Below are 27,576 nucleotides of genomic sequence, written 5' to 3'. Positions count from 1 at the left end.
AAAAGTGTAGTAATTGTGTTAATTTTTTGAAGTTGTCAATATATAGTATATAACTTTTGCTTAAAAGTTAATATTTTTTAATATATGAAATATGAATGATTCATGATGTATTTTAACTGTATAAAAACTATCACTACACAGTATTAACATACGTGGGATACACATAAACACATGCTCTAATAGGTTATATAGTAATATAATAAATAGAAGAAAAAAAATTAAGATCAAGTAAATGTTTTTTTATTAGATATTTATAAGATGTATTATTCTTTTGATATTTGAGTCTGGAAAGGGATTTGCTCTTTGTTTTTTTCTTCAAGATGTGTTCAATATGTAGCAAACTATAACAACCAAATAATGAAATTCACAAAAACTAGTTACAAGAGGAAAACACACACTTTCATGGAGATGGAATATAAGCTACAATATTCTGCAAAGAAAGAATTTAAGAAGAAAAGGACAAGTGGGTCTCTCTCTCCCACTAATTTGATGCTTTTTTTTTTGTTTCTATTTTTTTTTTTTGCAGTCTTTTTAACAGTATTGGGATAACATTCAATTTATATGAGTCGAAATGAGAAAAATATATACACTGACAATTTTTATTGTATAAATAACATAAATAGTTGTTATTTTCACAAATTTCCTTGGTTAACAAAGTAGTTAGAACTTCTAGTCACAACTGAACAATTGTACTTTTGATGACAGGTGAACAATAAAAAGTTGTGAAGGGCATTCACGTCTTTCAACCCAGATATTATTATTTATTAGTGTCAACATTTATCTGCAATGTTTTGTTACATGTCGGCATTTGTCTTATGTGAGGATTTCTCATATTTGTAATGTTCTTTTTGTGTAAACTTGTGATATTTGTCTAATGTGAGAATGAAGGTGTGGAGTACATGGACCTTGTTCCATAGTCTATATGTTACTTCCATCTTTAGTTAAATATTGATGTTTCATATTATTAATTAAACAAGAAAAAACTGAAAATAACAACTAACTATAACTATAAATACCATAACTAACACATGATACCTATTAACTAAAAAGGTTAGAATGTAATATGTATGCACTAATAATATAAAGATTTATATATAATTAGTGCATCATCCACCATTCATTTATAATACTTTTGTTTAAGAGTTAATGATAATTGAAAATGAACGGTAGATAATATAGTAACAGTGTAAAAAACTCTTATACTATATATACATTTTTTTGTATAAGTAACTAATCTTCTATGCTACCCACCTTCGTTGATAGTTTAGTTAAGCATGCAAAACATGATATAAAGCAGGAGAATAGGCTTGAATTATGGGAGAATAAAGCAATATGTATTTTTGGTGAATTAAATGCCCTTGAATAAAAATAAAAGAAAAAGAAAATGTATTATGATGTATGTTAAGTGGGGTTTATTGTATCAAATATTTTATGTTAATTGGGCTTCTTTAAGAGGAAAAAATTTTGGAGTTAAAATTCAACCCATATTTGAAATCTTACAATAAATACTTTAAAAAGCTATTTAAGTCATTTAAGATAAATTTTTCAATCCCTTCTCACTTGGACTAGAGAGGTAAGTGCTACAAAAATAAAAGAAAATACAATATGTTATAACAAATTTATCTTTTTATTTAGACTGAAATAGTTTCGTCATTGAAAACAAAAGAAGAAACAAAAAATCTCATCTCTAATACTAGAGAGGATCCTTATTCCATTCTTCCCCATCGCCAAGTAAAATCAATTTGGGTCATTAATGACTTGTTCAAAGACTAATCACATGCCTCTTTAGTAATGGGCATACTTGGCTCAAACTTACACAAACATGAGCTTGATACAAATATTCCAAACTTTAGTAAGCATGCCTTTACTTAGTAAAAGAATTTGAGTTAACCTATGGAAAATAACACAAGGACCAACATGCCCATCTTGGCTTAGACAATGCATATATATAATATATCGGGATATCCTTAGTTATACAAAAAAAACATATTAGTCCCGAAAAGCTAGCTAGGTGGACAAAGTTCACCCATCCCTTGTATTAAAAGTATAGTAAATAAGAAGGGGGAAAAGCATAATATAAATACAGCTTAACACAGAAGGATATGAACATTGGTCTTTAATAAACACATGCAACACTTCCAAGTGTGAACTTTCAAGTTTCAAGTGCATAAATAAATACACATATGAATACATAGAGTTATGAGCCTGAGTAATACTAGTTATAGCTTATATAAGCTTCTTTACAACACAGTTATTGAAATGCAGTCTCTTTTGGAAGTTAGTTAAGCAGCTAGGGCAAAACCAACTTGGACATTTCCATAGTCAAAGACTGTGTGATATACCCTCATGAAAACATCACCAAGAATCCTGCAAAACATATAGTATTATCACACAAATAGTGAGAAAGCTTGAAATATTTTGATGTGATTCACTTCATACATGATTGTTCAGTAGCATGCAAGTAATGAATATATATTAGAAATTGAAATAAAAAGGTCGGCCTGGTGCAAGAAGCTGCCACCTAGTGGAGTATGGAGAAGGTATATGTACGTAACTTATCCTTCACGCAAGTTAAGAGGTTGTTTCGAGGATTTGAATCCATGCTATTTTGATCATAAAGCAAACAACCTTACTATTGCGTCTGGGATCGGTTTCAAAATTATAATTGAAATAAACATGAAAAGAAGGTAACATACCAGAGTGGACCCCGTGGAGCAGGAACATCGAGAGCAATAAAACCACTAAGGCAGACTTCCGTGATGCCTTCTCCGGTTCTCAGAATATACTGAAAGTACAGAAGCATTCTCAGAATCATAACAAAAACATAAATCACAAGTTAGCCTTCATCTATAGATAAAAACAGCAATCTTTTGTAGTTCAATATGCTACTTGATTCAAGCATGTGTCCACGTCTTTAGGAACGTTAGACGGCAGCTCAATGCACGAAGCTCCCGCATGCTGCCATCTAGGAGGATTTACACAGGCAACCTTACCTCTACAAGCAGAGATGATATTTTCAAGATTTAAACCTATGACCTCTAGGTCACAGCCTCACAGGGCAACATCCTTACTATTACACCGAAGCTCACCCGCCTCTTTTGCAAGGAGGTTATCACTACACTACATTTTTCATTGAACTTCAATAATTCAACATATTTTTTACATAAAAGCCAAAGTGTTCCAAACATTATAAAGGGAATTCCTAAACCCAACCTTCCTTTGACACTTGTGGTACATTTATGGGAGTATAATCATTTTTTTGCAGCCTCAATGTAATTGATAAAGCTCAAAGCTAACCTGATCCGGTGTGAGGACAAAAGGTTTGTCTCCGATAGTGAACGTAATGTTTGGCATCTGAGAAAGACGATTGCAGCTTATCACTGACTCACCAGCTGGACTTGGAAGACTTTCACATAGCTGCCAATGATCAAAACAAACACTAACTATATGTCTACACCATAATCCATACACAATATAAAATACAACTTGAGCTTGTGAATATGATGATTCTAAAGGCTTACTTGGTTCACATAGCTGAATACTCTTTCCTTTGTTGCCTTTTGTTTTAGTTGATTCTGGATCCAAATCACAAGCATTTGACAAGATGAACACAAAGGAGTATCTCCTCTAGCTTTTGACTCTGCCTGTTCCTTTTCGGTCACCATCTCGATCCCAGCGCTGCACAATAATAGAAATCAAAGTAAATACAGAGGTCTGTTTCGGCCAAAATATTGCAGGGGAAGCAAGTGATGTCAGGGCCTTAGTATGCTAGTGATTTTAAGAGATCTTCTTCAAATTATTAGAAAATTGACATTGAATGAAACAAATATGGTGAAAAAGGCATGCAGAGGAAGCAGAAAGTAAGCTGTTAATATATAACAGGCTCGTCAAATCAAGAACTCGCTACCTCTTAGATAGATCCTTGTTGAATGAGCATAACCCGACTTGCGAACATATGTCAGCAGGTTTTACCTGGATATCAAGATCAAATTCATTTAGGTCCGAAGAGTGGAAATGCAAATGAGAAGGATCAGGGGCTGGAAAACATGCTCAATAGAAAACTCATAGCAGTGTTTTAAAATCTAGACTGAAATGGTTGGTTGAAACAGTTAAACCACGAACCACCGATGTCTGCGATTCTAACAATATCGGTTCAACTATAAATTTAATCAGTTGAACCATGACCGGAGGTCTTGCCAGTTCAATCTCCCATTTTTTAAAACATTTCTTAAGAGAGTGGAGGGAAACTTACCCCTGATACTAAGAGATCCCATATCAACTCTCCATATTGAGAAACAACATCCTTACATTCTACACTCAGAACTCCTTCAGCTCCGATAGCATGGTTGATTTCAGCAATAACAGGCTGGAATTAATCGACAGTGAACAAAAATTATAAATGAAAATCTATACAATTGTTCAGTCAAAAACCAAATCTTTCAAAAGATCATTCGGATCTAAATCATTTCGAACGGTTTCGGTAAGAGTTGTTGGCCTTCTACCTCTAAGCAAATAATCGATAACGAAAAACTTCACAGAAAGATTGAACCACATACAGTTGGACCGGCAAGCAAAGATGTTCCTGAATCCACAATAACAGCACAGCCACCCTCACAAACACCTAAAAATAGTGTTGATATATTTTAGAATTAGATGCAGTTTTAAATTAAAAGGGTTTCATATTGTTGAGGAATAATACAGTTACCTGTTGAAAGACCTCCAATGAGAAAATCTCCCATTTCAATCTGAAAAAGAAATTTTCTAGTAAAAATTTCCGGAACTGACTTATTATAAAATTTAAAGGAATTCTTGATGAAACAAAAAAAAAATTCGCTAACCTGCCAGTAACCTTTTCTTGTAACTGGAACATAAGTGTGTTCTCCTTTGAAGTGGTTTGGGTCAACACCACCAAAAACTAATTCACCGCCTTTTTTCGCATTTGGATCCCCGTTGAGCCAAAAAGAGAATACTTTCTCTGTTACAAGATGTTGTTCCACAAGATTGTACCTGTTATTTAAAAAATAACCAGTAAATTAAAAGCGCGGAAAAGATTCACAATACTTCACTACAACATAGAAATTATATACCAACGAAACAACGAAATACAGGTCGAAACATACCATACTGGCACAGCATCTTGAACTGAGATCTCCTGAAACCCAAGCCCAAGTATTCCATCAAACCTTCCTGCCAGAAAGGAAAGACTTCCTTCTCGGGTAGCCTCGATGAAATCCTACAATTTACAATAGAAATTCGTAAGTATAACAAGAATCTGTACACTGCTAAAGTGAAAGCTTATAAATAACTTATTCACCTGATTCTTGACAACAACGCTGCCAACTTTAACATTATCTTGACTGAAGAAACCAGATATTGCTCCAGAGCCATAGCTTATCTTACATGATGTTCCTGAGTCGATGGCCGTAATTAAACGTATATTAAATCTCACATACATATATGTGGTATACAGTATACATGAAATTTATTGCTTGCATCTATCACAGCACTGATATGATGGCATAAATAAGAAAGCAAGCGTTACCGTTTTTGGTATATGTATTTGATTTCTTTGCTTTGTACCAATTATGGGCATAGCAGGCAATCTGCAAGAGAACATTAGTCATTAGGAAGTGGCGCTTATATGTAACAATGACCGTGAAGACACGAAAGTTAAGTTGAACTCACGGAAAAATAGCATTTTGATGATGGAACCCAAAGGTTAGAACTACCGGTATCGAATACGACAGTAAATTTCTGTGGGGGTGTACCAATTCCAACCTCACCAAAATATTGAGCATCCAAATAGTTAGTCAAAGGTACTATATCTTCACCTTTTGAATTACCAATATACTTATCATATACACCCATCATTGGTCTTCCTAGCCTCAGATTTTCTCTTGCATTTTTAGAAGCATAAAGACTCTGAAGATCAAGAGGTTTCTTCTTCAAACCAATTCTCAAAAGTCCATTTGAGAAAGAAGGAAGAACGGAAGATGTTAACGCCCATAAACAGAAAGCCGCAAATAAATGCTTGTGCCCCATAGTCATGGAGAATCTGTTGAACAAGGTAATCTGTAACTGTAAGCAAGTTGAATTGGATATAGTCCTAATTCTACACAGAGGGTAAGTAACCATATAGCAAGGAAGTTTATCTTTGTTAGGAACAAGCGAATAATCAAATACTAAAAGAACAACAATCTTTATTCTTTAATATATAGTGGTAGCCGATCAAAGCTCCCGGTAATATTCCACAATCCACGGTACCAGTGTCATAGACAAGTGAAATATATAATCAGATAAATAACAAGAAGATAAGTTAGAACTATTCTGTGATATTCAATTTTTAGACAGTAACTAGTTAATCATTCCTAGCATCACAGAATTTTGTAACAGCAAATTTTGATAATTAAAAAGAAAAGCATGCATTCATCTAACAAATACCTTTGTCAGATTTGGTCAACAAGGCAGAAAAGAAAAGTTATAGCTAAGATCTTCATTACAAAGCTTATAACTCTAGACAAAAAGGGTATTGAAAATCAAAAGGGGGGAATTTATAACATGTTCACTCTACTAATGTTACAACTTCATATAGATCCATAAAACCCATAGCCAAATAAACAAACAGATAAAACAAAACCAAAAAGTGAAGAAAAAAAGGAAAGCAAAATACACATAAAACATGTTTGCACAGATAATTAGACACAAACCAATTACATGACAACTGAAATCTAGTTAAAAGGAAAAACATATATTACTATATAGGACTAACTTGATTGAACATACTATGCTTCAAGAAAAATAACCCAGAAACAAACCAAGTATATGATAGGCCAAATCTTGATGCTAATGGATAGAAACCAATTGGGTTGAGATCACTATGATGATAAAATTATTAAAATAAGAAAAAAATGAAACCTTTCTAAGATTGAAGAAGCTACAAGATATGTGTTGTTTGGTGCTACCAAGGTCCCAAAAGCTGGTAACTGGTAAGTGAACAAAACTTAGTTGGACCCAATAATATAAGTACACACAAATTTTGGAATCTCTACTTTTATTAGTTTAATGTTAAGACAAAATTTGGAAGTTCGTTAACCAATAATGGATTTTAGTTCATATTCTGTCCTAGATAGGCTTGACAATAAATATATTTTTATAATAAGAGATAATTTATCTCATCATTCGAATAATAAAAGTATGATTTATGTATTATTTTATTTAGTTTTAAAAATATTTTTGTAGAAAATAATTTAATATGACATATGTTATATTCTAATTGGAAAAGGAGATAACTTATCATTAATAAGTCCTAAATAATATAATAAAAAACATAAATATATTTGTCTATATATTTTCTACACAAATTTTTGTAAGAAGAAACTTGGTTTTTCATACCAAGCTTGAGACCAATGTTGTGATAACTGGACCGGATCGGATAGTCCGACCAGTTTGACCACTGACCAGACTTGAAAACGGCTTTGGTTTGTAGTCTTAACTGAGTGAGGAGTTGGACCACTTTCAACCAGAGAAATTCCGGTCCAACCATGTTAATCTCGGTTGAACCGCAATAACCCGGACATTTAACTTAAAATTTTAAAAAAAATAGAACACTACTCTAATGTTGTTTTACTCTGGTTCAAAAAACACGAAAATGTGTTATTTCAATATAATTATATATAATTATTAATTTTATAAAATTTTGTATTTATATATAACTATATATTTATATATAAATTATATATGAAATCATCTTATCCGAACAGACGTTTTAACTGTTTAAATCGGTTAAACCTAATACGAGACCTCTTCCAGTTTGATGTCCGGCTCGGATTTCACAACATTGTTCGATACTATAATTGATTAAAATGTATAATGGATTAAATTAAACTATTTTGTAATTAATTATATGTATAATTAACTATTGATATAGTATATTCTAATAGAATAAGTGTTGTGTTTATATATTATTTTTTGTTGAAAAGATATTGTAACATAATTTTGTTTAAATTAATAATACATTATTTTCATGGTTAATTTTGTAAGGGTGTAAGAAAGAAAAAATGATAATATATATTAAAAGTTGAAACATATTATATTACTCGATATTTACAACATGTTAGGGCATCCATATCCAATGAAATCAAATGCTATCACCTATAAACATTGCCTTCCATTTCACAGGTGTTAGTTTTTCATATTTAACTAATCATTTATCATTTATATAATAATTATTAAATAAAAATAATATAAGTGAAATAATAACTATAAAAACAACAACCAAATATTTATCTTATTAGGTGTGATTAACAATATAGATTGAATGATACATAATATATTATTATAAATAAATTATGTATACATAATTAGTAGTAAGTTCTGATAAAAGGTGAAGGTTGTAGCCAATAAAAAACTTTGTTCAGCCTATATGGATCAACGATGAACAATATAGTAATCATATATATTTTTCATGCATAAATATTAAATAGTATAACATCATAATGTAAAGATTTATATACATTCACTATATTATTTACTGTTCATTTATATTAGTTTTTTGAATCATAATTAAAAATGAATGATGTATGATGAAATAATAAATATATAAAACTCTTACATTTTTTCTCAATATTAAAACAATTTTCTTTTGTTGGCTTAAGTTTAGACCTTAGATTTTGTTTCATTTGGATATATTTTTTCATGACTTCTTAGTCTTAGATGCAACAATGAATTCAAACTCAATATTGAGATGGCAACATATCCCTTAAAATACTGAGTTGAAGTGCAAAGTTTAGGGAATTGGGGTTTTTCTACCCAAATGACTCAATTTAAATATTTACTAGAATTTAACAGGGCCCATTTTATAGTTTACACCAGCATTGGCTTATTAAGTAATAGATATAATAATATTCATAGCAGCATATAATTCTGGTAATCATTAATGAACAAACGTGTATATCAAGCAATGTGTTAGTATCAAAAATAATTCACATAACAACCAAATAATGAAAAAACAAAAAACAAAATGGGACCACTTTAAAGGTGTATAGTGGTTCAGTTTTTATATAAAAAAGGTAAAGCAACCAAGCATAATACTTATCCTCATTCAATCATAAGCAAAGAACCATCAGTTACAACTTGTGTATTGGAAATTATGAAGATAGTGATGAAGATGATCTTTTTTGAGACATATCAATTGCATGAGAATGGATCAACTATTGATGATGATTTATATATAAGAGATGATCACGATGAAGGGCATTGGGTAAATCAATATGTTCCTCCAAATAAGGATGACTTTACAAGCCAAAAACAATCAAAGAAAAGGAAAAAGTAGATACAAGTAGTCTTTGCATAATTATAGCTTAATTTTGATTGTTTGCAATTTGTATAATTTTATTCCTTTGTAGTTTGTATAATTTTTTTATTTGTAATTATGTACTCTGTCAAAACATAATTGCCATGATATTCATTGTTTGTATTGTATTGATGAGAATAAAACAAACTTCTGCTTGTATTAATGTGTACGTGTTGCTCAAAATGTATAAATGTGTGTGCTATTGAGAATGTCTATTATGCTAATAAATGCATATGCAAATATTAATTTATACAAATCAACAGTGAATTCTAGGGGAAACCCAGACATACATTATTTTAAAGGATAAATACAACAACACTTTTTATGGATAGGGTTGTACATTCTTAATACAACAACACACTACAAGAAAAGTTCCTATTAGCCACACTTAATCAGCCACACTAAATAACTTGTATCAAAATTAATGTATAATATAAGCCCATAAATTTATTACTCTAATTGGGCCTCTGGCAAAAAAGGCAACAAAAAAGCCTTTTTTCTTTCTCCTCCCTCTTTTCTTCATACCTTTCTCCTTCCTCTTTTCTTCATACCTTTCTCCTTCTTCCTCCATGGAAAATCGGCTACATCACTCAAATCTTTTGTGTTATTCACTTCAAATGCAGCTTCAATCGCTAAAATTCATCTTCAATCACTGAAATTCGCTTCATTCATTCAAATCCCTCCAAATACATATTTTCGTTCAAATCGCCCTAAATTCAACTTCATTTGTTCAAATCCAGCATCAATCACTCAATCCAACTTCAACCTTCCATCGCTCAAATCCCGTTTCAAATCCAGGTTTACTTTATTAAGTGCAACAACATAATACATGTTGATAGTTAATACCAATTTCTTTTCATGAGTTGACGCGGTTTCTTTATGTTAAACTTTATTAGTTGCAAAATCAAAAATCAATGAATGAAGACAACAAAAGTCATTTTCGTATGAAAGAAGAGCATATAGTGATATTGGTTGTCAAAATTGATAGGGTTTGAACTTTGAATTGTCACAATAGTTTTGATGTCAAACGATTTCTCTTTCTCAAAGTTTCATTATGTGTTCTTTGTTATGTAATCCTTTTTCTTTTAAATTCTTTTTCGTATCATGTTTTAATTGTTTGTTCTGAGAATTGTGAAGTTTTTACTTTTTGCCTTTTTGTTTTTAGTTGCAATTCATCTGTTGCAGGCATTTCATGTGTTTATATATTGCTCTTGTATTTATTTTCTTCCATTTCATCTTTCTCTCAAGCTTGGTTAAGTGTTTTTCTTTTTGCCCTCTCATAAAAGATAAAACCACCACGTTCTATCTTCTGCTCTGATGCTGATGGTTGTAATCTCATGACGTTTTAGCATTTTCTTTATCCATATTCCCGGACCAAACTAAGATATAAAAGTAAATTAACCAAGTAACTTTTAGGACTCATATTCTTGCTAAATTATTTAGTTCTCACTTGTCATCTTCTACATGTTCCATCTTCAAACTAACAATAATCATGTAGCTGCTACCCAACTCTAACAGCAACTCAATCTATAAAAGGTGAATGGGTAAAAGTATTTATGATTGGCACTTGCAAAAAATGCTAACTATGGAAATGTTATATTAACTTAAAAAAGTATATTATGGGAGTTAAGGACGTGAAAACAAAGAATTCCTCTTCATTGAAATTTGCCTGGCACACAAATATACACATCTGCATGAAGTTTCACTAAAGAGAATGTTGCTACACCTAAACAGTTTTTAATTTAGGAAGATATGGTCTTTAATTTAGAGTCCACTCTTTTGTAAATAGCTATATATAATACCTGCATCTTTATTCTAATTTTATTGCTGGATAAGTGCATATATATATATATATAACTGTATATAGTGCTTGTTCACAGTGACAGTGTAAAACTAATGTTTGAACACTAGCTATATTTGAAATTATAAGCCAATCATTATCTCCAAGCTAAGGAAATATTTCACTATCCAAATATATCACTAGCTCTTAATCAACACAAATATCTGACCCCAAAAATAGTATTTTGTTTATAAAATGAAAATGTTAAAAAGGATGGTAAATTTTAAGATTAGGGTATATATTCAAGAAAGCATATAGCTGTGTATGAGGTTTAGGAGCTATTTATATATGAACATATGAATTGGAGTATATCTTTTGCTTGTGTATCCCAAAATGTTTTAGTAGCCTGGTGTAGAATCAAAAATATTGTTAAAGGGCTATGTGTAGAATCAAAAATATTGATTGGACAGAATCTATACTCTCATATATACATATGTGCTAGTACCAGAGTGTATATCTTCCATAATCTCTTCTATTCACCCTTAGTACCCTCTCCTCTATCATCCTTATTTCTTCCTCATTCACTTCTTTCATTATTGGATCCACATCTTCACTCATCACCTTTCTATTCAACTTTGATCCTCCACCTGCACTATCATTGTTATTGATCCATGTAAATATATACAATATCAGGAAGCAGTGTAAGATATTAATTACTGTATGTCTATATGTCTAATTTATCTATCTTTAATCATAATGCACCTAAGGTTAATTAGTTGAATGAGCCACATTAGCTCTGGCAATATGAGTATGTGACTAAAACCTTAGGAGACTCACTTGCAAAAGAAGTTGATAAAAGTGATGAAGAAATAAGGAGGAAGATAATGGTGAAGTTCTTCAGAAGCAAGAGACCCATGATATGAGAGTATTTCCTATGTTTATTACTTTGAGAAAATGATAGAGAGAATTGCCAAACTCATGTTTCCTATGTATAATGCAGGGAACATGAAATTCTCCCCTAGGGTGGAAGCCCCAAAGAAATAACTGAAATTGACAGCTTCATATATTATTCTATACAAAACATACTTTACTCATAAATTCAAACCAAAAAGGTCAAGGAAGACCACTTTCTTTTTGTTGGGGCACTCAGAGTCTGAGGCTAACAAGTTAGTGGCATGACATATACTAATTTGGATAATAGTTGAAGTCTGACCTTAGTGGAAGTTATTTTTTTTACCCCTAAGCTTAACAACAAATCAAGTTTTCTACCATATATTTATAACACTGTCATAGTTGGTAAGCTAAGAGCATAAGAAAGTGGTATGTTGACATGTATGTAGGTGGAAAATTATTGGAGAGTAGAGAAAATTAGACCATAAGTTATGACACTGAAGCTGTAATTATTGGAGAGTAGAGAAAATTATTTAAGTTGTTGTTAAGTTAATCATTAACATGATCACATTGCTTTTTCTATTATACATGACATCATGGTACCATTTTTAGTCTAATGTTAGTAATCAAGATTTACAATCATGGCTAACAGGAAGTTTTATTGTAGTGTCATGAAAGATACAATTGCTTTACATCAATGGATGTGACTCCTCTAAAGTCCACTAATCTAACTAATTGAATATATGATAATCTATTGAGATTATTAAATCTCAATTAATAAACATATATTAGAATTTTAGTTATTAAAGTGCAAACTGCACTGTCCACTACAAAACAAAAGATTAGGAATTATGCATTACCGTGCTATAGCTGTTAGTTATTTTCATGGCTGAAGATAGTTGCTGTTTTTTTTATATTTGTTTCAAATACGGTTTATTGATTTCCTCGTCAGTTCCTTTTACGATTTATTGCCTCATCTATTCAACTAATTCTTCAATTTTTTATCCAGCTTCATCTTTTCAACAACTCAAATTCTCCAATTGCTTAAATCCTTCACTCTTCAACGTTATTACGCATGTAAGGTAAATGGAAATCCAATTTTGCATTCATCTTAAATCTTCATAGTTGATATAGTTAGCTTATGATGTGTTATGTGTTCTATGTGTTCTCTTGTAATAATGTTTCTCCAGCAAGTGAGATAAGTGAGGCAATAACTGTTAAAGATAAAATTAACTTACAATTATAGTCATAGTATTTTGCGTGTGGATTCAAGTATCGAGTATGAGGTTGTTGCAGCTGAGTATCTAGGAGATGTTGTGAAAGAGCCACAATGGTTGGAGTAATTATGAACCAAAACCATGTCTTTTTATTTCTGCACCAACTATCATGAGTTTTTCAATCATAATTTTAAAATGTGGTTTTGTTGTCGGTCATGGTTATTGTGTTTGCTGCATACAATCATCTGAAAATATATGTGAAGTCCTTAGTGCAGAGAGTCAATAAATCATTTGTAATTTTATTAGAAACAAATTGAATCAGATTTATTAACACTGGTTGGAGATGTTGAGACAACAAACTGCATAAATCTTTTGCTTCTTTGTTAATTACAGTCTCCTTTGTTCTTTTGATGTGGTGAATATGATGTACCTATAATCTTCAAGTACTAGCACTTGAAGCAAATAAATCAGAAGGTTGAGGTGCTATCTATTTGTATTTAGTGCATATATATGTTAAATCTATATTGCCAATATCTCATTAGCAATATCAAATATAAAACTCCAGAGTTGTTAATCAATGCACTTCTATTCATTTTGTCCTTCTATAAGGAACGTAGCAACTTTCAAGTTGTTTATCTGCCACTCTGATTAAGATAAGCTCAAGAGTAATAACATGTAAAAAACTTAAGTGTAAAGTACATAATTGTGTTTTTATGAATTCTGGGTCAGAATTGGAGAAAGTGAGAAGCAACCTTTGTTTTATCATATGTGTCGGTTGTTTCTCAAAGTGCATGAAGAAAGAAAAAGACTTTGATTCCAATTTTACTAGTTCATGAAATATCAAGTAATTCCCATGAATCTTTTCATCTCATCTTTGTGTTAGGATTGAGGACTTGAACACTCTTTGTTCTTTGGTAAAGTTATCATTTATCACTTATCAGTTCCTATATGTTTTTTCTTCTTATATTTGGCTATGTTTTTCTTTTATCTTTTTCATGAATTTTGAAGAGAAAAACTATTATGTATGCCCTGTATTTTATATCACTAGATTGTATTTTTCATAATGAATCTAAGGGTATATCAAAATTGAACTTTTTTTGTTGTTGTTGCATGTCTGAGTAATAATCAACTAACTTGAGTTTATACTGAATTCAAAAGTGGATGCATTTGCATTTGTGAATTAAAAGTTGAAAAAAAATCAGATACTATTATGTTACAACTGGATATAATTAAAAGTATACCCTGAAATATAAGGTATGTAAGGATCATTTTAATTTGTCATGCATGCTTGCATTGAGGTAATACTTAAGTTGTTGTTAAGTTAATCATTTAGTATCTCTAATGATTTAGTAATTGAATTTAACATCAAAAACAGATTCACACAGTTATGATGGATAAGAGTTGGATTGAGAAACCAATTAGATCAAAGGAGTTCTTGGATGGGGTGGTGCAATTTTTGGATTTCGCCTTTTCAAATGTACCTATAAATGATCAAATTCCATGTCCTTGTATTACATGTGGATTTCTTAAAATGGGTAATAGAATTGAAGTGTTTAGTCATCTACTTCAAAAAGGGTTTCCCAGAAAGTACACATTTTGGTACATGCATGGGGAAAAGCATGTGCAAGATAATGTTGAAACTATAGCCCAACCACAAGAAGAGTGGGTTAGACAATATCCAATGCAGGATATGTTAGATGATGTTTTTGGCATCTTTGATGATAGTGGAATTCAAGATTCCGGCCACTCAAATATACCAAATGATGACCAGCCTAGGGGTGATGCAAGTAAAGCCCAACAAGAAAAAATAAAAGAGCAATTAGGTGATGGAAATGAAGAATTGTACCCTGGTTGTAAAAAATATAGTAAAATATCATTCATTGTTCTATTGTATCATATAAAAGTCTTATGTAGTGCAACTGACAAAACATTTTCTATGATCATTGATCTTTTAAATGATGCTTTTCCCCATGCTAAACTCCCAGCATCTTTATACGAGGCAAAAAAGTTGATTAAGAAGTTAGGTTTAAGCTATGAAAAGATTCATGCATGTCCGAACAATTGCATGTTATATTGGGGTTCATTGGAAGACAAGAAGAGAGATAATTTTAAGATTTTCAATGCATCTAGGTGGAAATCTAATGGAAATATTAGTGGTGCAAATGATATAGTGGTTGGCCAAAATAAAAAATATATACCAGCAAAGGTCTTACGGTACTTCCCACTTATACCAAGATTGCAAAGACTATACATGTGTTCTAAAACTGCAGAGCTTTTGAAATGGCATGCTAAAAAGGCAAACCCGGATGGGTTGGTAAGACATCCGAGAGATAGTAAAGCATGGAAGGAGTTTGACAAAATGTATCCGGACTTTGCTTTAGATTCTCGTAATATACGGCTTGCATTAGCTACAGATGGTTTCAATCCACTTGGAACTTTAAGTTCTAATAATAGCATTTGGCCTGTGATGTTGTATGCTTACAATTATCCTCCATGGTACTGTATGAAGCAAACTTCTCTCATAATGTCGATGATAATTCCTGGTCCTAAGATGCCTGGCAATAGTATTGATGTTTACTTGCAGCCCCTAGTTTCAGAGTTACAAAAATTGTGGAAAGGAGTGGAAGCTTATGATTCCTCTACAAAAGAATCATTTCAAATGCGTGCATCATTGTTTTGTACTATTAGTGACTTCCCAGGTCTAGACAACTTATCTGGATGGAACACTCATACATCACTTGCTTGTCCATCATGTAATTTTGATACAGAGTCTAAATGGCTAAAGTTTGGCGGAAAATATTGCTTCATAGGACATCGTCGATATTTACCACTTGATCATAAGTATAGGATCAATAAATCATCCTTTGATGGTTCTATTGAGCTTAGACCTGCCCCTATCCCGCCTCCAGGTTCAAATATGTTGCGAGATATAGAATCGGGTCGTAAAAGGCCCCATGATGAGGTTAAGAGTGAAAACAACCCATCACAATGGAAGAAAACGGGTATATTTTGGGATCTACCTTATTGCAAACATCTTCTTATTCTTCATTGCCTTGATATGATGCACATAGAGAAAAATGTTGGTGACAATGTATTATTCACAATACTTGATGACAAAAGTAGAACAAAAGATAATCTTAAAGCTCGTAAAGACTTACATGCAATGGGAATTAGAGAGAAGCTTCATCCATATCCGAATTCCTCTAAGTTTCCTCCATCATGCTTTAAAATGAAAAATCAAGAGAAAGATATCTTTCTAAAAATTCTTAAAAGTGTGGTATTTCCGGATAGTTTCTCATCAAACATTTCTAGATGTGTTGATTTATTGTAGTGACACTATGTGTATGCTACGTTGTTGTATTAATGTGTTGTTTGAGAATATTTATGAATAATACAACAACGCTTTTCTATTAATGCATTGTTATATATATGAACTACAACAGCGCAATGATAAGCGTTATTAATAAGACCTATAAAATGTGTTGTTTATGTAAGACCTATATAACAACGCTTTGTGGACGATGCGGTGTTGTATTTGTGTACTATATGACATCGCTTTTCGTGTGATGCGTTGTGGTATATATTCAATACAATAGCGTTTGAGAAGCGCTGTTAATGATGACAATATACTATTGTGGTCAAACAAAAATCACATGAAAGCATTGTTATACATCTAAAATAAGCGTTGATGAATGACAACTATGACGTAGTGTTCTGATAAAATTGGCTTTCAAATCATCCTATATCACAAGAAAAAGTAACATTTGTCATTTATAAATCAATTACTAATAAATAAAGTATTATTTTATGATACATGTTTCTTTTCGTATAGTGCAAGAGTATTTGTAGAAAAAATTATAAGAAAATATATCATTTTCTTTTATTTGGAATAATGCTTTTATAAGTTAGTATTCTGTATTATGACATACACACAATATAGATGAAAAGAAAAAGGAAAAAAATTGAAGAAGATTAAAGAAGAAGATGATAGATTTTTTAGAGTAATTGTAGAAGAATGTGTATTTTCTGTTATTGATCAAAATGTATAATAACAGACTTAAATAACACAAAATTCTACTGGTTGAAGTTTCTTCATTTTCTGTTATTCCCAAATTTCTACTAAACTTCTATTGGTGGAAGTCTCCATATTTTCTATTATTAATGTTGAAATTACATTATTTCTAACGTTCCTCCTTAATTCAGCATTCATAACCCATTTCTTACCCCTATCTTCATTCTCAAACTCTAAAACCTTTCTTTCTTCAAAGGTTTGGTTAGTGCATCTGCCAATTGATCTTCTGAAGTACAATAATTCAGCTTCAATCTTCCTTTGCTTACATGATCTCTAATGTAGTGAAATCTAGTCTCTATGTGCTTACTTCTTCCATGAGCAACATGATTCAATGTTAAATTTATTGCTGATTTATTGTCTATCATCAGTTGCACTCCAATCTCTGTTTTCAGCTTTAGTTCATCCATCAAAGTGTCTAACCACACATCCTGACATGCACTCATGCTAGTTGCAACGTACTCAGCTTCACATGATGATAAGGCAACAACATCCTGCTTCTTGGAACACCAACTCACATGTGCATTGCCTAAGTGGAATAGATACCTTGTTGTGCTTTTTCTATCTGATTTATCCCCACACCAGTCAGCATATGAAAATCTAGTTAATGTGCTTATGCTACTGTCCAGATTGGTTGGATACAAGATTCCATACCCAATTGTGCCTTTCAAATATCTAAGCACCTTTTTCACAGCAAGCAAGTGACTCTATTTTGGATTCTCCATGAATATGCTAATCAACCAAACTCCATAAGCAATATCAGACCTTGAGTTACAAATGTATCTTAATGAACCTACCATTTGCCTAAAAATGTCTTGTTTAGTGGTTGTTCTTCTTCTTCTTGACAAAGCATATTTCCAACCTCAACAGGTGTTGCTACTGGATTGTAACTCAACATATTAAATCTCTGCAATACATCTGTTATATATTTCATTTGATACATTAACACACCAAGTTTGGTTCTTTTGAATTCTATGCCTAGAAAATATGATAATTCTCCTAGATCTGTCATTTCAAATTCAGTTAACATTTCCTGCTTGAATGTTAAGACTTTGTAAAGATCTTTATCAGTGATTAGGAGATCATCCACATAGAGGCATAGGATGAGTAGATCTTCTGCATCATTTCCTTTGACATATACACCATATTCTGTTGTGCGCTTTGTGAATCCTAACTAAAGTAGGAATGTATCTATTCTCCTATTCCATGCTTTTGGTGCTTGTTTTAGCCCATTGAGAGTCTTATGCAATTTGTACACCTTTTCTTCTCTGCCCTTTTTTTCGAAGCTAGGTGGTTGTTTGACAAATACTTCCTTATCAATAGGACCATTCAAAAATGTAAATTTTACATCCATTTGTTGAATTGTCCATCCTTTTGAGCTTGCCATGGCAATTACAAGTCTGACTGTTTCAATCCCAGCCACAAGTGCAAAGACTTAATCATAATCAAGCCCTTTCTTTTGAAAGAATCCCTTTGCTTTTCTTATTCCATTGAGCAGAGAATCTTTTGTTGAATCTTGCTTGTATAGCATGTTCACCATCCTTGTCAAGATTTCTCTCTTTCAATCTTAACTCATGTGCTTCAAGTGAGTCTTGTAGCTCTTCAACCTTGTAATCCTCAAGATTCTTTGACTCTTCAATGGCAACCACTATATGGTCATATTTTGGGGTCAATGTTCTAAGCATTTTCTCCACCACAGTTTGCTCTTTGATTTCTTCTCCACATGACCTCATCTGATTTTTTAAAGACAAAATCTTGGTCATGTATTATGAGATTGTTTCACTTTCATCCATTTGGAGAAGCTCATATTGTCTATGTAAGGTCTGCAACTTCACTTTCTTGATTTTTGCAACACCTTTATAGCTCTTCTCCAAGCTTTCCCAAGCTTCCTTTGCTGTTGTAGCAGCAACAATTTTCTTAAAATTAGCACTATCTACACATTGGTGAATGAGGAATAATGTTTTACAATCCCTCTTCTTTGCTTCTTTGTAGATAGATCTTTGGATTTTAGTTGCATTCTCATCTATCTCCTCATAACCATTCAACACAACCTCAAACACTTCATGGAACCCAAAATTGCTTTCATTTGGGTCCTCCATCTATCAAAGTTATTGCCATCAAGTATTGGCAAATTCATGGCAAATCTGTCGTTGTTTGTCATTGTATAGAACACCCACTGTATAGCTTCTTCTTCTTGTTTGGTTGATTCACCCAGAATCTGTCCACTTCGTATTTTCCTTCACAAGTCCACTCATGATCGTTATTAATGCTCTTGATACCACTATTGTGACATACACACAATATGTAGAAAAAGAAAAAGGGAAATGATTGAAGAAGATTAAAGAAGAAGATGATAGATCTTTTAGAGTAATAGTGGAAGAATGTGTATTTTCTGTTATTGATCAAAATGAAAAATAACAGACTTAAATAACACAAATTTCTACTGGTGGACGTTTCTTCATTTTCTATTATTCCCAAACTTCTACTAAACTTCTATTGGTGAAAGTCTCCACATTTTCTGTTATTAATGTTGAAATTACATTATTTCTAACATTCTCTTCTGAAATACTAAAATACAATGAGATTAATTCAGCCTTTATAGTAGTGGAGTGTCACTCACTTTTACTAATCTACCCTTTATCCTTGTATTATATATGTAATATAATAAAGGTTTGTATTTATACATGTATGATAAGATAAAGCTAAGTAAATTGTCAATGGTTCAAAAGGGCATTAATGTCAATGTGATTGTTAAGGTTGATAAGGTTTTGTTTGCGAGTTGGTTTTTAGAGGATATGAGAGGGAAATGAGAAGCTTGTAAGCCATAAAATACACTTATGACATGACTCGCAAGCCTTCCATTTCCCTCCAAAACCAAACTTACAAACAGACCCAAAGGCAGTGTGTGAAACCAGGGAAAGAGCCACAAAAGTTGAATTTGTTTTTATTTGGTTTCGTGGAAGTTAATAAGGTAACAAACTTCTCCCTCTTCCCCTAATCTATAGGTTCTCTAACATTTATGGTGTTACACATTCTTCGTTTGTCTCCATAATGCTTTCTTCATAGTTCCAATTACTAGTTCAGTTTGATTCAAGCAATTTCAAAAACTATGAAATCGAACCAACTATAAGCAGAAATATATTCATCCGGACCAAACACAATAATATCCTAGAAATATTTAAACGTTGAATGCAAGTTTAAATTTCCATATAGAAGAAAACGTGTTTCTATTAGACCAAGATTCATCCTAATGAAATCTATTGGTAATTTGTTACCGTTATATACAAAATTTCATTCCTTACATGTTCCTTAATATTACAAATTGTTCCATTGAATTAATTTAATTTCTCAATTTGGTTCCTAATTTTTTTATTTGAGTGGAAAGAAAATGAGAGGAGAGAATAAGAAGAAAGTTGTCATTTCTCTCTTATTTGATTGAAGAGAAGAGGAAGGAAAAGAGAGGAAATTATGGTGGGTCATATCATAATTTTCTTCTCCTCACATTAGGAGAAAGTGAGAAGAGAGAGTTTGAATTTATAAAATGACAATTTTATCCTCATTTCTATAAAATTATACTAACACATAAAAATTGAAAAAACACTTGATCTTACATATGTTTCTAAAAATATAGTATTTAATGCGTAGCTATTATTTTAATTAAATTTCAAAAATATGTATTTATTATTTTTAGCAATAAAATTATTTTTAAATTATAATTTAGTGTTAAAGTTAATATGGCAGTATATACAAAAATATCAATTTTCTTTTTCTTCTCTTTCTCTTCTATCAAACAACTATTAAAATCTACTCTTTTGCTCATCACTTTATCTCTTCTCTTGCTCTTTCTTCTTATCTTCTCTCCTTCTATTTTCTTCACTCAACCGAAGAGAGCATAAAAGTCATTGGTCCTTTTATCAGTTAATTTTAGGGGTGGCAATTTGGATGAATTTGGATTTGGATCCTAATGATGAATAGAAAACTATCCGTCAATCCATATAAATTCATTACATAACATTTTTAAATTATTCAATCCATCCATATCCAATGGATTCCAATCCATCCATTATTTCCATTTTAATGAATCGGATGGATGGATATCCAACCCATTTTTTAAATTTGAACTAAACATTTTTAAAGAAGTATTATTGAAAGATTTTTTTTAAATTATTATTTAATAAAGCATTTTTAAATATCAATTTAAAAAAATATTTTTAAAAAGTGCTTTTAAAAATAAAAACACTTTTAAAAAGTAATTTAAAAAAAACACTTTTAAAAGTGATTTTTTTTAAGAAAAACACTTCAAATGATCCTCACATGCTTCACACTCATAAAAACTAGTATTAGCATTAAGTGTAACAATTTATATTATAGAGGACATGTCATAGTGTATTTTTAAGGTAATTTTCAACCATGTATGATTTGAGCATTAATGAATTAATTAGTACCATAAGTGCTCCTATGAGAGAACATTTTCCAATATATACGATCATATGGCTCTGACCATATCTTGGTGCATAACGAAAAATAAGGAGTAAAACCATTATCACGACAATGCAAATGAAACGTTAAAGTCACTTTTTAAAATCATAATTTCAATTTTCAACTATTGTAATGTGTGTAGGATTGTGTTGTTAGAAATGTAAGAGAGATTTTTATATTAATATTGAATTAATTGGAAAAAATATTGTTTTTATTTTTGGATGGATTGGGTATCCATCCAAATGCATATACTCATGAATATCCATTGGATATAATGGATGGATTTGAATCCATACATTATCAACATTATCCATTAGATTATATTCATTTAAATTCATTAGTTCTAACGGATGAATTTGAATGGATTTTGGATTATGGATAAATTTGTCACTCCTAGTGAATTTGTTTGCAAATAATGTTAGTAACAACAATTCCTAAAACCCCAAAATGGCTTTGTTTGAATGCATTGTCTTTAAGGTCTAATTATGATGGTTCCAATGTGAACCTCAAGAGATTTTGGTGGTATTGTAGTGGCTTAGGGTTCTAGAATGGAGGAAAGGTGATATGGCGAAATTGAAGGAAATGGGTTTAGTGACAATGATTTTGGACGGCTGCAGGTAGGTTTTTTTTTGTTTCTCACATGTATTCTCACAGTAGAGGTAATCATATCCAAGTCAGGAACATTCACAAGTACGTGAGACTAACTCTCCAAATGAACATTTTTCCATCCAAAAACTCGAACCTAAGATTTTGCTTAAGAGGAATCAAACATGTACCACTTGAACCAACGTCCGTTGGTAGTCACGGGTAGGTTTTGCGACAAAGAAGGAGTTGAAAGATTTGAAATAACCAAATCAATGTCGTTTTAAAACACAAAAAATTGATTGATTTAAGGACTAACACGAGAGAGTATACACAAAGTTGATGACCAAAGTGTAAGAAAAATTTAAAGACCAAATTGAACAAATTAAATTAAGTTGATGATCAAAATAGCAAAATTTTTGCAAATATCACAGCAAGCAAATCCAATGTCCATTAATATATTGATAAACTAAATTAGGTATAAATTAGTATTATATAAGGAAATGAAAATAAATGGCATAGTCATTAACAATTGAGAGAACAGTGTGTTAAAGATCGTGAAGAGAATTGTACGTATAAGATTGCAAAATAAAATTATTAAGAAAACAAATTAGAATATAAATTATAAACTGGTGATTTTTTTTAAGCGGATAAATGTAATTCAGTTTGTTATTTAAATATGCTTAATGTTTTTGTTATTATTTCAACATATATTATACCATTAACCAATATCGTAAGGAAACCTAATAAAATCAAACTATATATAATATTGCAGGAAAACATTTGATAAATTAAAAATTCTTAAGTTTCATTCTTATTCGCCAAAGTCTCATATTAATTATTGTATATGAAAAAAACCTCCATTGAAAAAGTAATTCATTGAAAAAGTGAATCATCTACCATTAATATTTAATTGACATTGACTTTTCAAAAAAAAAATAATCTAAATAAATGGTAAATAATATAGCGATTATGTATAAATCTTTACACTAACTATATATATAAATATTAGAAAATAATACTTGATATCATTGATTGTTATGATCTGAAACCTAGCTTTTAAAAGATAAATGTATTATATAGTTAAAACATAAATGTAGAAGCTACATCGAAATATCTGCTTCAGTTACAACAAGTTCAAATCATGAAAATAAATTATCTCTTATTTTTTTAGTACATCAGAAAAATAAAGAAAGCCTAACAGCTAAATAATTATCTCTCTTCTTCACTTTCCACTACATCCTTTCTGAACCTATATATATATATATACTTAAACACCTCATGTACTATTATAACTCTTAGGGCATAGCTAGAGTATGAATTATTGATATCAGCAGAACCATGCAGCTAATAAATGGTCTCAGGCCAACTGAATGTGAGGTATCTGCACCATTAGGTGGAGGACTTTGGGATCCAATACCTGAGTTTGGGCCATTTGAGCTGCAAAAGTTTGTATTATACAATACCATCATTAGTAATATAATATTGTCTCAATATAAAAAAGGGCGGCCCGAGACTTCTATTTCATGGGGTCTGGGAAGATAGATGTATGCAGTGTTATCACAATAAATGGAGAGCTGTTTTCAGACTTTGAAATTGTAACTTCATAGTCACTAAACAACACCTTATTATTGCGTTTAATGAAAACCATAACATTTCACTAACCTGGATATGCCTGCTCCTCCTGAAGATGATGCGTAAATGCAAGATCCTGAGCCTAGTTACAAATTACAAGAGTTCTTTAGGAAAACGTCTTCAATTTTGTGAAACAATCTAAAAAAGGAAAAATTGTTCATCTCACACTAATGTTTTCAACATCACTTCAGATTAATTAACTAACCTAGTGAGGAAACAACACATTTCTTTATATATTCTTCTTAGGGAATAGACCCTCAGAAACCATTTTTCTTTCATGTGGTTGTATGAAGAAAAACATTAACACAAAGGGTGTTGTAAATGAAGTTTGATAAATCTTGACTTAGCTTACTGATAAGATTTCTTTAATATCTATATATCTCTCATCCACATGATCATATGTGAAAACATTTCTTTTTTTTGAAGGTTTGGATCACTTCTTCTTCTCACTAAAAAAGGGGAGTCGAGTATAGAGGTGAGTAAGACCTGACTCTACCCGCTCACCCAGTTTGGATTGGTCATAATCAGGCTCAAATATGGTTGGGTTTTATTGAATCTGGGGCCGAGTTTGAGTATAAGGGACAAGCCCTACCCGACCCATATTCACCCCCTAGTCTAGTGCATGAGGCTCTTACTTAATGGGGTATGAGGAAGATAAATGTATGCAGACTTACCCTACAAGCAAAGAGACTGCTTACAATATTTGAATTGGTCACCTCGTGGTCACTTAGCAACAACTTTACCATTTAGCCGAATTCACCATCTATCTAATTCACAATCTTATTCTTAAATTATACATTAAAAAGAGTGTAATATGTAGCACAATAAGAGAGTTTGTGTGTCTAAAATTGTGATATTGAACCATTAAGATCTTACTTGGATTGGTGTTAACTAAGGTGGCAACCCCACCAAAGTCACAGCTTGTTGGTGCTGGATTCTTCTGATAGTAACTGTTAAAGGCAACAGAAGCATGGTTCTGTAAAGAATTTGGATTATAACAATTCCCACCCTGTTGAATTTGTGAACATGCAACACTATCCATTCCACAACAATAATCAAGTGCAGTTTGAATAGTACTTTCTGGAACTCCATTCTTTGCCACACACCAAAATTGTCCAGGAGTAGTAGTAGTAGTAGAAGATGGTGGTGGAACAGTAGTAGTAGTAGAAGAAGAAGAAGATGGTGGTGTTCCTAGAACTGGAGTAGGAGCTGTTACTTGTGAATTTGCTGGGTTTGTTGGGCTTAAAGGAAAAGATGTTGTGGTAGAAGGAACTGTTTCAGAATTTGTGGAAGGAACTGTGATTATTGGTGTAGTTGGTGTTGAATTTGTGTCATCTAGAATTCTTCTCATATGGAATTTTCTTTGGGTTTCTGTTTTGGACAAAATGGAAGGTTTTGCACAGAAAAAGCAGAAAAACTGAATATGAGATTTGGTGATTTTGGTTTTCTTTAGGAATGTGGTTAAAGTATATACTGAAGATTCAGTGTGTTCCCTCTCATGATTAGAAAAACCTACCATGGTACCTAGTAAGAGTGAAAAAATAGGATTAGAATCTAAAAAAATCCACTTTGTTTTTTCACATTGGTTTGAGCAGTAAAGATCCTCTTCGGTAACGTATAGACAAGTGTTTAAAAAACAAAAGGAAATACAACATGTTACGATACATCTTTGCTATTGCAAACAAAAGGAGAAATGACAACTCAACTCTCGAATACTGAAGAGGATTCTGATCGAGTTTGAGATGTCTCTGATGACTTATAAAAAAACAAAGTGGGGTAGTTTCAATAGAACAAAAGACAACAAATTGAAATGAAAAAAAAACATCCTAGTAACTGTTGCAGATTCAGAAACAAAAGCAAATTAAGGATAAACTGTTAACTTGTGACTTTAACTGAAAATATTCATTAGAACAAAAATGATTATTGAGTTATTAGCTAGTATCAAGTACTTACTAGAACAACAGATTATGAGAAAAGAGAGGAATAAGAGGCACATATAAGCTTCCTTGGCCATTTCAAGAGAGTGATATTGTAATGGAGAAAGTTCTGGTTGGAATATTATTGTGATACTTTGATTCAGAGTGGCATTGCTTTTAACAACATTACTTGGAACTGAAGTCTATATTTATATATATGACTAGGGAAGGTGCTGGAGAATGGAGATAAAGACATAAAGCCATAATAACAAAAAATATTATAAACATTTCTTAGTGACCAAGAAGTCACGAATTCAAATCCTGGAAACAGTTTATTCACATATAGATTACGTACATACTAAGTAGAAGTCTCAACAAATTATTTGAAGAATCAACCTCAACAAAAACAATTATAGAATGATATAGAAAAGCTTAGAGCCATAAAGAAGGGAAAATAATCAAAAGAAAATGGCCGACTTGTAATGATCACTATACAAAAAAGAGATTACTTGGCAACTAAGAATGATGGGGTTGGAAATGTTTTCTTTTTTTTAGGGTCTAAATAACAGTATTACTTATGAGGAAAAAAGTGCTTTTATTGCATCTTTATCTTTCCAAAAGCACTTTTTTTTAAGTGCAATGTCTAGCTGCATATATTCCCTAAGTGACAAAATATACCATGTTCATTTACAGATATTGGGACACACGTCCCTTTTTTCTTTGTTAGCCACAAACACCACTTTTAGTGCCTTTTGCTTAATGTGAAGCAAATTTGACTTTAATTTATGTTATGCCCATTCTATAACTATATATGTTGTGTTGCTACTATACTAATAAGAAAATGTTGCTATGGTTTCTGCTCCTCTCCATTACGGGAGAGTTCATTTTTCAAAAGATGAGAAGAAAAAACAATTGATTATAAAAAATCACTTAAAATCATGTCTATTAAAAATAAATTTTTGACACGTGTTAAATCTGATCTCGGTTTGTGCACGTGGATTTGGTGACATTAAAAAAATACCTTCTACAACAAGTTTATATAAAGTTGGTAAATTATATTTAGCAAGGTTATAAGGTGAATTATAATTTACTTATTATTTGATAAGGTACTACATATTGACTTATATAATTAGACTTATTTCATTTTACATTTATCAAACAATTTTGTTAGAACCACCTTGCTTATTAGCTCCTAGTTTTCCCCTCATTGTTTATAAGCTTTTATCTATTTTATAAACTTTCAAGTCACTTAAACTTTTCTTTGCCAAGAATAACTAGATCACCAATTACTACTCTCCAAAATGTATTTATAGCTTATTTAAGTTAATATGATCACAATATTAACTTATTTACTTCAAGCAATTATTATTATTTATTATTCCTTAATGGGGCACATGTTCAAGGCAGCTCTTGTTAAATAAATTCACCTTTGGCCAATTATTAGGCCAGGAATAATATATCATAAAGCCTGGCTTTTGCAATGAACTGGTGAGACTTTTTAATTGCTAAATTAGCTTTTCTTATTGAAAATTAAATAAAAAATTATATTTTGATTATAACAAGTAAATGGTTGTACTTTATTTCAAGGATGATTTCAGATAATATATTAATTGGTGGAACTTAGACTTTTATTTTCCAAATATCTAAAGTGGGTA

At 31.5% G+C, this 27,576-nt stretch overlaps 3 protein-coding genes across 5 annotated transcripts; 1 reads left to right on the top strand and 2 right to left on the bottom strand.

Moving 5' to 3' along the window:
* Positions 2,097-7,073, bottom strand: LOC109345851 (aspartic proteinase-like). Of its 3 annotated transcripts, XM_019585091.1 has the most exons (15): positions 6,916-7,015; positions 6,099-6,112; positions 5,686-6,051; positions 5,543-5,603; positions 5,315-5,409; positions 5,121-5,233; positions 4,839-5,007; positions 4,706-4,745; positions 4,557-4,621; positions 4,253-4,366; positions 3,908-3,972; positions 3,522-3,678; positions 3,298-3,417; positions 2,697-2,785; positions 2,097-2,367 (listed from the first exon to the last, which is right to left on the bottom strand). In XM_019585091.1, the coding sequence occupies exons 3-15, from the start codon at positions 6,046-6,048 to the stop codon at positions 2,283-2,285; spliced, it is 1,536 nt and encodes a 511-aa protein (XP_019440636.1). In that variant the 5' UTR covers positions 6,049-6,051; positions 6,099-6,112; positions 6,916-7,015; the 3' UTR covers positions 2,097-2,282. The 3 variants fall into 3 exon arrangements, with proteins under 3 accessions (XP_019440636.1, XP_019440635.1, XP_019440637.1); XM_019585090.1 differs by lacking the exon at positions 6,099-6,112 and having other exon boundaries at positions 5,686-6,055; positions 6,916-7,073; XM_019585092.1 differs by lacking the exon at positions 6,099-6,112 and having other exon boundaries at positions 5,686-6,055; positions 6,939-7,041.
* LOC109344626 lies at positions 13,026-16,571 on the top strand. Its single transcript, XM_019583384.1, has 2 exons — positions 13,026-13,105; positions 14,616-16,571. The coding sequence occupies exon 2, from the start codon at positions 14,628-14,630 to the stop codon at positions 16,569-16,571; it is 1,944 nt and encodes a 647-aa protein (XP_019438929.1). The 5' UTR covers positions 13,026-13,105; positions 14,616-14,627.
* LOC109345850 (integumentary mucin C.1-like) lies at positions 23,514-26,134 on the bottom strand. The gene is made up of 4 exons (XM_019585089.1): positions 25,959-26,134; positions 24,882-25,529; positions 24,036-24,087; positions 23,514-23,810 (listed from the first exon to the last, which is right to left on the bottom strand). The coding sequence occupies exons 1-4, from the start codon at positions 26,017-26,019 to the stop codon at positions 23,669-23,671; spliced, it is 903 nt and encodes a 300-aa protein (XP_019440634.1). The 5' UTR covers positions 26,020-26,134; the 3' UTR covers positions 23,514-23,668.

Source organism: Lupinus angustifolius, chromosome LG04, assembly GCF_001865875.1.
Source record: "Lupinus angustifolius cultivar Tanjil chromosome LG04, LupAngTanjil_v1.0, whole genome shotgun sequence".
Classification (NCBI taxonomy): Eukaryota; Viridiplantae; Streptophyta; class Magnoliopsida; order Fabales; family Fabaceae; genus Lupinus; species Lupinus angustifolius.
The sequence above is the reverse complement of the archived record's forward strand: the minus strand, read 5'-3'. Positions and strand labels throughout refer to the sequence as shown.

Coding starts and splice junctions, on each gene's coding strand:
- LOC109345850 (XM_019585089.1), bottom strand. CDS start 26,019: ATGGCCAAGGAAGCTTATATGTGCCTCTTATTCCTCTCTTTTCTCATA. Junction 24,088..24,881: donor CTTAGTTAACACCAATCCAA/GTAAGATCTTAA, acceptor ATTTGTAACTAG/GCTCAGGATCTTGCATTTAC. Junction 23,811..24,035: donor GGAGGAGCAGGCATATCCAG/GTTAGTGAAATG, acceptor AAACTTTTGCAG/CTCAAATGGCCCAAACTCAG.
- LOC109344626 (XM_019583384.1), top strand. CDS start 14,628: ATGATGGATAAGAGTTGGATTGAGAAACCAATTAGATCAAAGGAGTTC.
- LOC109345851 (XM_019585090.1), bottom strand. CDS start 6,048: ATGACTATGGGGCACAAGCATTTATTTGCGGCTTTCTGTTTATGGGCG. Junction 5,008..5,120: donor CAAGATGCTGTGCCAGTATG/GTATGTTTCGAC, acceptor TTTAAATAACAG/GTACAATCTTGTGGAACAAC. Junction 4,367..4,556: donor CTTTGCTTGCCGGTCCAACT/GTATGTGGTTCA, acceptor GATTAATTCCAG/CCTGTTATTGCTGAAATCAA.